At 46.2% G+C, this 13,402-nt stretch overlaps 1 protein-coding gene across 1 annotated transcript in view; it reads right to left on the reverse strand.

Moving 5' to 3' along the window:
- Positions 1-814: 814 nt before the first annotated feature.
- The window catches only part of St6galnac5 (ST6 N-acetylgalactosaminide alpha-2,6-sialyltransferase 5), a 168,225-nt gene continuing 155,637 nt past the window's right edge, over positions 815-13,402 (reverse strand). Inside the window, 1 exon segment of the mRNA NM_001271361.2 lies at positions 815-1,700. Within this exon segment, the coding sequence (NP_001258290.1) occupies positions 1,469-1,700 (232 nt within the window). The 3' untranslated portion in view covers positions 815-1,468.

Raw genomic sequence — 13,402 nt, forward strand, 5'->3', positions numbered from 1 at the left:
ATAATGAATAGTTCTACTTAATGAAGAAAATTATCGCCAATTAAGAAGATGGAAAGAACTGCTGGTGTCAGACACTTTATTCACGAGCCCTGTCCTGTTTGTAGAGCAGTGCCTGTTCCCTCATGACATCAGCTGCTGCCTTCGAGTCTGTCATTAGACACACTAATGTCCCTTGGCAGCCTAGCACATTCTTATTTATGTGAGCAGTACAAATTTTCAAAGTAAATCTATAATACTATGCGATCGTGGGTTTGAATAGAGAGAGGAGTCCTTCACACTGTTCTAAACTTCACACTGTTCTAAACTTGCAGCCAGTGGGTCGGAACTGTTCTGTGTCCTCAAAACACGGGCAGCTCTTGGCACTGCCTCCACCCCTCTCCAACTCTTCACTTTGTTAAAGAATCCAGGGATAGTGGTTAAACCAGAGACCCAGGAGGAAGCATGATTTCTACCCAGAGGACCCTGACATCTCCACCCTGATTAGAAGGTTCCTTCTACTGACAAAAGCCACATCAGTCCAAGGGTCTAATTCTGCTGCAAGTGAGAGAGGCTCTGGTGAGCTTAGATTTGCAAGAGGAACTCAGGGGACTTTCTGTTACATTCTAAAGAACAGGAAAGCAGAACTCAAGGAGAAACAGCTTGTATCATCAGTTGCTACTGAAAGAAAAGCTATTGTATCCTTAAATTTCTCTCATTAGCATCTTTTTGTTTTAATAACAGTTTTTGGCTTTCAATCTTGTTCTTTTGAACATTTATGTACATTAGGAAGTGTTATAGCTGTTTTCGTTATGAAACAGCAAATTGCCTGAAGCTGAGAGGTTCAACTCTCACGTGCACACTTCCACGTCAAATACCGATTTCAAGCTAATAACGAGCCTTGTGAATTCAGTAACTCATCAGCCCAATCCTAGCCCATTCCGACCACCGATCAGGATTAAACAGTCAGGAGGAATAAATTGCCACATAATCATAATCTATAAAAATACTGCCTAGAGTACACTAAAAAACTCTCAATAAATAAATAGCAGACATTTGCTTTATGAAAATCATTGGAGATGTGCTCTTCAGAAACACGTCCACACTTTCAGGCCTTTTACAAATCACAAATTTGTCTGACAAATGGCAAAGATTACAGGTCAGGTTAGGTTACAGCCTGATAGAAAAATCCTTTGACGTGGATGTCTGTAAAGAAACGCAACTAAGAGTTGGGCTGCTCCTGTTTCAGATTTGAAGGCAATACTTCAGAGACCTGGAAGTGTTCCTAGCTATGGCAGTGGCTACAGTTGCTCTTTCCAAGAGACAATACTGATTAGAATGTATGCATTCCGGAATGTTCGCTGGCCGCCGGGTTCTGTCCATGGTGCTGAAGGACGCCGCTCTTCTCAGCCACCCATTCAGTTCCCATTTCCCTGCCAGAGGTCAAGTTCTTCTGCCAGACTGCAGGGATGCTATCCATCACGTTCACCCCTCAGAACACAGGCTTATCCTCAGCAGGATTCACAGCGGGTGGTTCTGGTTTCCAGTCTGGTTGGAAAAAGTGAATGTTGAAGGTCCGTGCCCAGTTCTTAAATACCCGTTTCTCTGTAATGAAACGGTGGTGACTGCCCTTGCGTCCTCGTTCGTGAGAGAGGTACATTGTACATTCATCGGGTCCAGAAGGCTCATAGTAATGATAGGGTACGGAAGGGTGCTTTGGGTCCCTGTGGGAGGAAAGTGGAACAACTGTTAAAGCAGAGAGAGCAAAATAATGCGAACACCCAAGCCATACACGGCATGGAATACACTTTGTCAGTGTTACCGTAATGAGCTGATAAACGCAAGCCGCATTTTCTCATCAAAAGAACTTCAGCTGATGACTTTTTTTTCTGATGTTGAAGTAATAAGAAAACAAAAATGTTTTGAGGATCTAACGTTAGGCGCAGCATGAAACAGAGAACTGTGCTGTGGGGTGTTCAGGTCCCCGGGTTTAGGCACTGCATATACACAATTATTTCTCTTTGCCACCTCTCTCTCTCTCTCTCTCTCTCTCTCTCTCTCTCTCTCTCTCTCTCTCTCTCTCTCTCTGCTTCCTGTTTATGGATCAGGATGTAATCTCAGCTACTGCTCAAGCACCACATCTACCTGTGTGCTGCCATGCTCCCTGCCACGATGAACATGGACTAACCTCTGAAACTCTAAGCAAACGGCAATTAAAGGCTTTCTGCTGTAAGAGACCTTGGTCATGGTGTCTCTCATAGCACTAGAACAGGACTAAGGCACTCCTCGAGGGCCTTTGCTCCCAATCCTTCACCCTACCTGTCAGCTCCCTTACAGCATAAATCTCCTCAAAGCTGCCATTGCTTTCCTACTTATTGTCTGCCTTAAGACCAGGGATTTACCTCATTTCTGGGACTATGCCTAGTGTGGATGCAATAAACAGTGTTTGAATTTCTCCCCTTGGGGGGAGTGATCAGCTGAATGCCATGCCTCCACAGACGTTTTTCTCCCCTTAGAACCCCAAGTCTGATTTTATCAGGTAAAAACGAAGACAGACAGCAAGCAGCCATTGTTTTATTCCAGTTGTTGTAGACGGGCCATATGTGCAGAGTCTAGTGTCTCTTGGTCCAGAGATTTCAATTCTCTCCCTTCTCTTCATGGGAGACTGATGGCCATAGCATGGTTTTCTATATCTCCCATTTCTGCCTCAAATAAAAAGACTCAGTTGATTTATTTTTCAAGGTGGTAGACCCCTAAATGTGCTCTGGCGTCAGATTAATCTCCATTCTAGAATGGTGCTCCCTCTTCTGGGCTTGAACAGTAAACAACAAGTTTCATCCAGGTGTTCAGCAGACAACCTAGGCATGTCCAGTCTGCTGTCGCATACATCCCAAGATAACTATGAATGTAGCCTAACACAAGTGTAGATCACTGCGGTGGTATGAATAGGAATGCCCACCCCCCCACACACCCACATAAACTCACTGGCCCATAGAGAGTGGCACTATTAGGAGGTGTGGCCTCGTTGGAGGAAGTGTGTTGTTGTGGGGGGACTCTGAGGTTATATATGCTCAAGCTATGCTCAGTGTGATACACAGTCTCCATCTGCTACCTTAGGATGCGGATGCATAGCAATCAGCTCCTCCAGCACCGTGTCTCTCTGGAGGCTGCCATGCTCCCACCATGATGATAATAGACCAAACTCTTGAAACCATAAGCTGGCTTCGATGAAATGTTTTTCTTTATAAGAGTTGCCTAGGTCACGGTGCCTCTTCACTGTAGTGAATGCCTAACTAAAGACAACCACGATGTCATGCCCCAAGGTCAAAAGATTGGACACTCCTGCTAGAGACTCTGAAAGGCTCAAGGTGCTGAATATCTCAAAGTCGTCTTTCAAAGCCTGATGCCTGAGGGCCCTTCTCTAAGAACAGGGGCTCCTGTCCCCAAGACCAGCAACCCTCCTCTTTTTCTTTGGAGGCGATCAATACTCAAATGAGTTTTAGAGTAGCAACTTTCCTGGGTCAGAGATCGAAGTCTTTTATCAGGAGAGGTGTCAAGTCCATGGCTCAGGTAACAGTAAACCTCTGGGCAGCGCCTCCTCTTAGGTTAAAGTTGTTCCAGGAAGAGAGGTTTATTTTTATCATGTCAGCCCAGATTCTGTGCTGAGTTCACACTTTGCATCCCTAATAATCCTGTCTACGATCAGGGACTGCTCACCTGCCCTGTCAGTCACTGCAGATTTCTACCCACCCCAGACCTGGAATAACGCCAAGGTTCAGGAGGAAGCATTTTTAGTACAGAAAATTCATGTTGGAGAAAACTCAGGTCGGAACTGGTCACTACTCACAAACAACAACCAGAGAAGGACAGAACAACTGCCATGGTGAATGCTGCTTGCAATCCTAGCACTTAAGAGGCTGAGGCAGGGGAATCACTGTAAGTTTCAAGCTAGCCTGGGTCATAGAGTCGGGCCTCGTCCAAAGCAAACAAATATCAAAACATAAAACATCAGCAGTAAATAAGTAAATTAGGGGCTGGGGATTTAGCTCAGTGGTAGAGCGCTTACCTAGGAAGCGCAAGGCCCTGGGTTCAGTCCCCAGCTCCGAAAAAAAGAACCAAAAAAAAAAATAAGTAAATTAAAACTCAAACAAGGAAACAAAAACCAAGGGGTAGGCATGTGGGGAATCCATTTCTGCAGGTTCATAGAGCAAGATCTGGAGAAGGAAGGCTGCCAAATTCATTCTGCCACGCTATTGCAGGGGCTAACCTTCTCTTTCATATCAATTCAGGTTTTAAATGTGACTCACCTAGGCTTTAGGCATCTTATTGACATCAATCTACTAAGGAAACAATTAGGTTTCTAAAAATATCATGTGATTGATGTAGTTCCCAGGAATAGAAGGTAATTGGAAGTGGGCTGGAGGATGTTCAGGATCAATTCCCTTATCCAAGAGAACCATCTCTCTGAGTGAAAGCTTATTGGGCTCCCTATTGATCACCTAGAGGGAGATTAGATTTATGTGTTTGGGTACCATGGTTACACAGGTGTCCAAGTGGGCCATTTTTGGAAATAAAAATTGCTTTCGCCTTTTAACACTTTGTGGTGATTTGAATATGCTTGGCCCATGGGAAGTGGCACTATTAGGAAGTGTGGCCTTGCTGGAATAGATGTGCCCTTATTGGAGGAAGTGTGCCCCTGTGTAAGCCAGCTTTGAAGGTTCCTAGTGCTCAAGCTCCACCCAGTGTGAAAGACACCCTTTTTTTGGTTGCCTTTGGATGGAGATGCAGAATTCTCGGCTCCTCCAGCACCATGTCTGCCTGTGTGGCTGCTTTGTTTCCTGCCTTGATGATAATGGACTGAACCTCTGAACCTGTAAGCCAGCCCCAATTAAATGTTGTCCCTTGATAAGAGTTGACTTGGTCATGGTGTGTGTTCATAGCAATGGAACCCCAAATAAGACAGAAGTTGGTACCAGGGTCTGGGGTATTTCTATGATAGGCTTAACCATGCTTTCATTTGGAAGAGTGTTGACTTGGGGACTTTGGAAAGCAGTGGAATGCTTCAAGTGGGACTTAATGGGCCATACTAGTAGACACATGCAAGACAGTGCTGTGGGGACCTGGCTCTAGAGGTTTCAGAGGAGGAGAATTTTAGTATGTACCCTAGAAGAAGTTTTGAGACTGCTTTTGGTATATTTTGGTCAAAAATGTAGCTACTTTTTGCCCTTGTCTGAAGAGTCTGCCTAAAGCTAAGGTGAAGAGATTCAGATTAATTACATTGACAAAGGAAAGCTCAAGTCATCCAAGTTTACTCACACCTGTGAGTTTACCACTGTGTCCTGTGGTTTACTCTTATGAGGAACATTTTGATCAAGCAGTAAGCTTAGAAAGAAAAAAAAACCCAAAATGTAGGCCACAAGTATTAAAGGGGCACCAGGAAGTTCAATGGAGATTTGGAATTCCGTGGAACTAGTGGAATTAAGATAGTGGTGACCTCAGGGCAAGATCCCACCCATCTAAGCTTACTGTTTGTGTTCACAGTTGAACAAGAGTTATAATATGTTAGGTGTTATTATTACCTGGTTACTGCTTTCATTTGGACTTTTAATCTGAAACTACAAGTGGTTTGAGATGGGTTACTGTGTGATGGTCAGTGTGTGATGGACATCATGATGGGCACTGTGTGATGGACACCATGATGGGCACTGTGTGATGGACACCATGATGGGCACTGTGTGATGGACACCATGATGGGCACTGTGTGATGGACACCATGATGGGCACTGTGTGATGGACACCATGATGGGCACTGTGTGATGGACACCATGATGGGCACTGTGTGATGGACACTGTGATGGTCACTGTGTGATGGACACCATGATGGTCACTGTGTGATAGACAGTGTGATGGTCACTATGTGATTGTCACTGTGTGATGGACACTATGTGATGGGCACTGTGTGATGGACATCATGATGGACACTGTGTGATGGACACTGTGTGATGAACACTGTGACAGTCACTGTGATGGGCACTGTGTGATGGACATCATGATGGGCACTGTGTGATGGACACCATGATGGGCACTGTGTGATGGACACCATGATGGGCACTGTGTGATGGACACTGTGTGATGGACACCATGATGGTCACTGTGTGATAGACAGTGTGATGGTCACTATGTGATGGTCACTGTGTGATGGACACTATGTGATGGGCACTGTGTGATGGACATCATGATGGACACTGTGTGATGGACACTGTGTGATGGGCACTGTGTGATGGACACCATGATGGTCACCGTGTGATGGACACTGTGATGGTCACTGTGTGATGGACACCATGATGGTCACTGTGTGATGGTCACTGTGATGGACACTGTGTGATGGACACTGTGTGATGGGCACTGTGTGATGGACACCATGATGGTCACTATGTGATGGGCACTGTGTGATGGACGCTGTGTGATGGACACTGTGTGATGGTCACTGTGATGGACACTGTGTGATGGACACTGTGTGATGGTCACTGTGTGATGGGCACTGTGTGATGGTCACTGTGTGATGGGCACTGTGTGATGGTCACTGTGTGATGGTCACTGTGTGATGGGCACTGTGTGATGGTCACTGTGTGATGGTCACTGTGTGATGGCCACTGTGTGATGGTCACTATGTGATGGGCACTGTGTGATGGTCACTGTGTGATGGTCACTGTGTGATGGGCACTGTGTGATGGTCACTGTGGGATGGTTACTGTGATAGTCACTCCATGATGGACACATGTAGTTCCAGAAACTACAATCCAGAAATGGAGGCACATCTGTGATCCAGATCTTGAGGCTAGAAGGCACAAGCCTTTGATCTGGGTCTTGAGGCACAGTGACCATGAAAAGCTTCCGCTCCAGGTAAGGGTTACATACTTTTAGTCCCAGGAGACAGCCAAGCAGATCTTTGAGTTCAGGGCCAGCATGGGACAGAACAAGTTTCAAGGCACAGGCATGGTGGTACATGCCTTTAATCCTAATATTCAGAAGACAGAGGCAGGCAGATCTCTGGGTTCAAGGTCAGTTTACAGAGCAAGTTCTAGGACAACCAAGCCTAGGCAGTGAAGTTTGTAATAGAACAAGGGGACCATATTCCAGTCCCAGCAAGCAGCAGAATTCAGCAGCTTTGGCCACATGGCTCTGGCTTTAGAGTCCAGAATAAAAGAGACTATTGCAACAATTGATGCTGGTTACCTGGAACTAAAAAACTAGCAGTGATTAAGAAGAGACCAGCATGACTGGAGAGATGGCTCAGTGGTTAAGAGCACTGACTGCTCTTCCAGAGGTCCTGAGTTCAATTCCCAGCAACCACATGGTGGCTCACAACCATCTGTAATGGGATCTGATGCCCTCTTCTAGTGTGACTGAATATAGCTACAGTGTGCTCATATATAATTAATAAATAAATAAATAAATAAAAATAAATAAATAGAGACCAGCATTACTGTGGTGAAATCTTCTGGGAAGTGTTTTCTGAGAGCACAAAGAAGCTGTGTTCCAAAATATAGATTTTGTGCTGGCAGTCAGACTTGGTGATATATTAGAACCATTCAGGTGGTACTGGTTTTGAAGGCATGAAAGGGTCATAGAGAGCAGCTGAGGCTTGGCACTGTGAGAGGCCATGGAAGGCCACTGGTGGAAGTGCAGCCTCAGTTGACCCCTGACTGAAGGGGTCATGCAAAGAACTTTAGGCTTGGCACCATGAAGAAAGCCTGTGAGAGGCTATCAGTGAAACTTAGTTGCAGTAGAAGACCCCAGTGTATTGGAGACACCAGTACCAAGAGCAGTAGCAGCAGTGGAGTGGAGTTCTACAGAGGGCAGAGCTGGAGAAGTGTGCCAGCCCTTTGGAGGAGCCCAGATGATCATGCGTGGATCCCAGACACTGGAACAGGCTGTACTATTGACATTGCCTTGGAGACCCAAGGATGTTAAAGAAGCCCAAGCCATGGGATACTGGCAGAGGAAAGCTGCTGTCAGGGAGTGCAGCCCAGGAGAAAGAAGTTTGTTGCAGTCAACAAAGATGAAAGCCTCGCTTTGGTTCAGTATCTCCTCACTACGGCATTTTGGAATGGTAGTGTATATCCTGTGATGTTGGAACTATGTGATCTGCTTTTTGATTTTGATTTTATAGGGGATTACAGTTAAAAGATTGCATGAATCTCTGGAGAGACTTTGAACTTTGGACTTTTAAATGTTGTTGAGACTGTGAGAGACTGTGGGGACTTTTGAAGTTGGACTAAATGTATTTTGTTTTATTCTGGGCCCCCCATAGACTCGTGTGTTTGAACAAGCCCATGGGGCCCAGGGGATGGAGTGTGGTGGTTTGAATATACTTGGCCCATGGGAAGTGACACAATTAGGAGGTTTGGCCTTGTTGGAAGAAGTCACTGTGTAGGAGGGTTTTAACGGCTCCTGATACTCAAGCTCCACCCAGTGTGGACGAGACACTCCCCCTGACTGCCTGAAGAAGAGAGTCTCCTCCTGACTGCCTTCAGATCAAGATGCTCTTGGCTCCTCCAGCACTGTATCTGCTTGCATGCTGCCGTGCTTCCTACCTTCATGATAATGGACTGAACCTCTGAAACTGCACGCTAACCCCAAATCACTGTCCGCTACAAGAGTTGCCTTGGTTTGGGTGTGTCTTCACAGCAATGGAAACACTAAGGCACACTTTCCCCAGAGAACTGGAGAGCCCTTTGCTGGGCTCAGGATTGCACAGTTCAGGTAGGGTATGAACTGGCTCCAGAATGGGAGTCAGCCTATAGCTGCAATTCACCTTTGCACCCAGGAGGCTTCCTGGCTTCATCCTTTTGTTACACCTTCGACCTGCCTTTCTAAAGGCTGTGTACTTTTCTCTTCTTACCCCTCATCTGATGAGGAATGCCACCACCAATGTCTGTGAATTTTCACACGTGAAGGCTGTATTCAAAGGGATGTGGTGGTGCACTTCATGTCTGGGACCAGGGAAGTGGAAAGGGGATGTTCTGAGGGCAGAATGGCCCAGAGTAAGTTTCTTCTGGCTGCCTCAGCTCCCTAAAGCAAAGAGTGAGTTCTATAGAACAACCTGAAGAGGGCTGGTTTGCTCCTTCATTTTTGGAGAAAGAAGGTAAAGAGGTGGAAGGAATTAGCCTTTAATGCACATGGATGCTTTAAGGAAATACTACGGCTCCTGCTCTACTCCCATAGAGTCTGGTTTATGTCGTAAGGAGAGGGCCCAGCACAGGTGGCTTTTGAAGCACCTTTAAGTTTGAGCATCAAAATAAACAGCAGCACTATTTGGTAATTAAACTCAGGAGGTGAGAGAAACAACCACAAGACGATTGCAGTAGAGAAGCAAAAACACAGAGAAGCAGCTGTGTGAAAAGAATTCCAATGAATAATATATAAAAAAGGAAGAAATACAAAATCACCCCCAGGACAGCGCAGCCATTGTTGAAGGCAAGATGTGCCAGTGAACCAATGCTGGGAAAGAGATGGGAGAGAGATGTTGTCTGCAGGATCTTAATGTATAGCCCTCACGATCCGTGTTAAGGACCGCATGAAGGATAGTCCCTGTACAGTGGGGGAGATCCAGCAGGGATCACAGCAATCGAAAGATGTCAGCAGAGAGGGCAGAAACACAGACCCACGTTCCAGCCTGGTAACTAAGAGGGACCTCAGCTCAGGCAAATCAGGCTATGATGCTAAAGGAATTGCTGGTCTCACCACTTCAGTGAGGGAAGTGAAGTTGGCGATGCTATTAGTGGCATTTTTAAATTTAAGCACGAGGACAGAAGGAAAGAGCGGCACTCGGAAGAAAGTAACACGTGCTGAAGTGGAGGTGTGTGCTCTGCAGGAGAGCGCCGGGAAAGTAAGACACACCCAAGCATGGATGCAGGCTCCTCACGGGAGTTAAGCAAGTGATTATCCCAGAATGAGTCATTTATCCCATTGCAGAAGCTCCCCAAGTTACCCCACTCCCAAAAGGTTAAGACTGTCTTCCCTTTCTGTCTTGATTAGGTGGTTCCAAGGTGCTGACGAAGGCTTAGTTAGCCCTCCAACCACATTCCAAAGCAGGAGACTTTTCTTATTCTCCTGTCCCCAGGATATTCCCTGAGAATCCTACCTCAGCATCATTAGTAATAAGACATACCGACACTATGTGCAGTTTGATCAGAGATGCTCGTAAGACTTTGTCATATCTGTGTTCCCCTTCCCAGTCTAATGACAAAAAAATATCAGATAAATCAGATGTGTGGGAAATTCTACAAAGTGTCTGAGCACCAAGCAGTGCTCTTCAAAGATGCCAAGGCCATGAAGAGACCTGACCATACTGAAGGCACAGTGGGTGAGGGCACTGACATCCTGATAAGGTCCTGGAGGAGGATAAAGGCCATTAGCAGAGCCACGTAGGGCCTCAGTGGAGTCTGGAGTTTGAGCACCACACTGATGCTGATGTCTCAGCTTTGCTAATCAGACCACAGCTATGCAAAAATCTCAGCACAAAATAGCAAATGGGCTCTTTATGCAGACCATCGGTGCAAATATAAAATTATTTTAAACAGATATGTTATAAAGACTATATATTGTATTATCTATGCATGAATTTTAGAACAAACAAAATAAACTCCTTAGGATATGTTCTTCCATTCTATCCGTATAGCCAGGGTACAGAGGTGTGTGTGTGTGTGTGTGTGTGTGTGTGTGTGTGTGTGTGTGTGTCTGCATGTCTGTGTGTCTCTGTGTGTGTCTGCATGTCTGTGTGTGTCTGTATATGTCTGTATGCTGTGTGTACCTGTGTATGTGTCTGTGTTTGTGTGTTTGTCTGTGTGTGTATCTGTGTGTGTCTGTGTATGTGTCTGTGTTTGTGTGTTTGTCTGTGTGTGTATCTGTGTGTGTGTGTCTGTGTGTCTGTGTCTGTATGTGTCTGTATTATGTCTGTCTGTGGTGGGGTCCCCATGTGTACATGTTCAGTGTTGACAGAAGTGCAGTCATGTTTGTGGAGGACAGAGGACATGAGCACTGCTCTTCTTCTGGTGCTGCCCTCTTTATTTTTGATGCAAAGCCTCTCACTGGCCTGGAGCTCACCAAGCAGGCTAGGCTGGCTGGTTAGGAAGTCCCGGGCATCCTGCTGTCTCTGCCTCCTCAGTTCTGGGATTGCAGTCTTGTGCCAGCACACCTGACTATTTCCCCAGGTGTTCTGAGGCTCCAACTCCAGTCCACACGCTCACAAAGCTGGTACTTTACTGGCTGGACAGCCACCTCAGCCCACGAGGACACGGCTGGAGACTGGCAGTGCAAGTACCTTAGGTCTTAGTTTACATGCTCCCTTCCCATCTCCATTGGCCCTCTCAGCTAATCCCAAAGCTTCTAGTAAACAGATTAGTGTGTGGCCCCCGGGTGGAGTTCAGTGTTGGATTTAGGTACAGGCTTAAGCAATCTCCGTATACTAACAAATTAGTCTTCCCAATGGCCCTATAAGGAACACGCTAAACTCAGGCATAGAAAACCTAAAGAAAGTTCAGGGCCAAGACAGGGACCAATGTCAGCTTACTGCCAATGCTTTATGCTTAAAAGAGATGTTTTATGTCTTGGAGAAATGTCTGTCCCCCGAGTGAGGTTTCTATGTTTCTGCTGGGTCCCACAGGCAGCAAGGGACAGCCTGTTTCCTGTCACATCCCTCCAGGGACCTCTCTGGAGGGCCCTCTGAGTGGCACTCACCCTGCTTCATCCAGCATTCAGTAGAGACATCAAGTACAGTTCTGCCCAGCAGGATCAACGTCATCGGGGGTTTGTAATGCCCTACTTCTTCAAGCCCTCTGCAGTGAGGCTGAACAATCAGTGGGAAATGTCATAATATTGAAAAGCAAGGGGGTACTTCAAGGGTTCAGAGCACGGCGCCTCAAGATATGGGGTCTTCGCCTTTGAAGAGACACATAGGCAAACTCATCCTTTCCTCGACCCCTCCCCTGAACGGCCCTTTGGAGAATCCTTGACCTTCTTCTAAAGTAGACCGTAAAACTTTCAGCCCAGAGGCACCCCCATACCCAGAGGAAAGAAACACCCTTCAAAGACACAGAGATGACAAGAAAAGCTGAGGAAAGACTCAGTAAATCCCCCGCCTTAACATCACTAGGCCATACTTTTTGTCTAATATTGCTCCACGATGGCCTGCTTCTCTGAAATTAGCCTGCGAACACGTTTTCCTTTCCCAGTGAGCCTTCTCACTCCATGCACATGACCCTTATATTAAGTAAAGGCACCATCTAGGCCGTGGCTGTTCATTGTGTGGGGACATCAGTCACAGAGGATGAGGAAATATATCCCAGGGTGAGAAAGAGGTCTTCAGGTCCCTAGAGCCTGAGACCTTTCTAGACACACCGCCATGTTTGGCATAGTACCCGGCATGTCTGACTGAGGCTCAGGAAATATTTGAAGAGCACAGAGGAATAAACGGTGACTGCATGCCTGGGTTACTCTGCAATTGGCCTACACCATGGCCCTTTAGAATAAAATGCTGTCATAAGCAGCCCTCCCCCTCCCCATAGACTCACTGAGATATTTTTTGTGTGTTGCCTGGATTTCTTGTCTGAGTAGCCTGTGTCAGGAAATTAGCTGCTTACCTCGAAACCTGTGGCATTATCACTGTGTCTGGGGAGCGTGGATCACCCAAACCTAGCTGCTCCCCGTTCATGGGAGAGCAGGCCATAGTACTCTCCTGGGGCACCACCCTGACTCCCAGAGGGCACCATAATGTTTCCAGAGGGCACCTAGGAGACAGCAGGTCATGGAAACAGTCAGGGTCAGGCGAGAATTAGCCAAATTGTGGCAAAGGTGGAAGAAGAGTGGGCTGCCAGAAAGAAGAAGCACGATATAGCTTCACGCCTGACAGAGCATCAGCCACACAGGTGTCGTTACCATTCTGTACCTGCCTGCCCACCGTAAGTATCAGACCCTGCTCGGTGAGCCATTGCCAGGCAGACGCTGTCCCTGAGGGCAGCTTTATTAATGCTCGATAGCTAATAATTCTAGCAGAATCAACTCTCCAGTATTCACGATACCTTTGAGATGTCCTTCACGTTATGGATGAGATATTAATTTAGTTCCATGACAGCAATCACTCTGAATCATTACTTTGCTAATTAATAAGAAATGATGGCTAACAGAGAGCCGTAAACTTGGTAACATGCTGAGTATGACCGGAAATAAGGTTATTAGGTGGAATTTAAACGCTTGGCCCATTATTATCACAAATAATTTACAAAGGGAAATGAGATTAAAAATACTCACCATAACTTAGTTTAGAAAGCAACAATAACAGACCTTTCCTGCAGTTTATAGTCTGCTCGAAGAATGGGTTTGGCTCCCTATCTGGAGACAGCATGATTTAAGGGCCTACCGCACC

Source organism: Rattus norvegicus, chromosome 2 (assembly GCF_021556685.1).
Source record: "Rattus norvegicus strain SHRSP/BbbUtx chromosome 2, alternate assembly SHRSP_T2T, whole genome shotgun sequence".
Taxonomy (NCBI): Eukaryota; Metazoa; Chordata; class Mammalia; order Rodentia; family Muridae; genus Rattus; species Rattus norvegicus.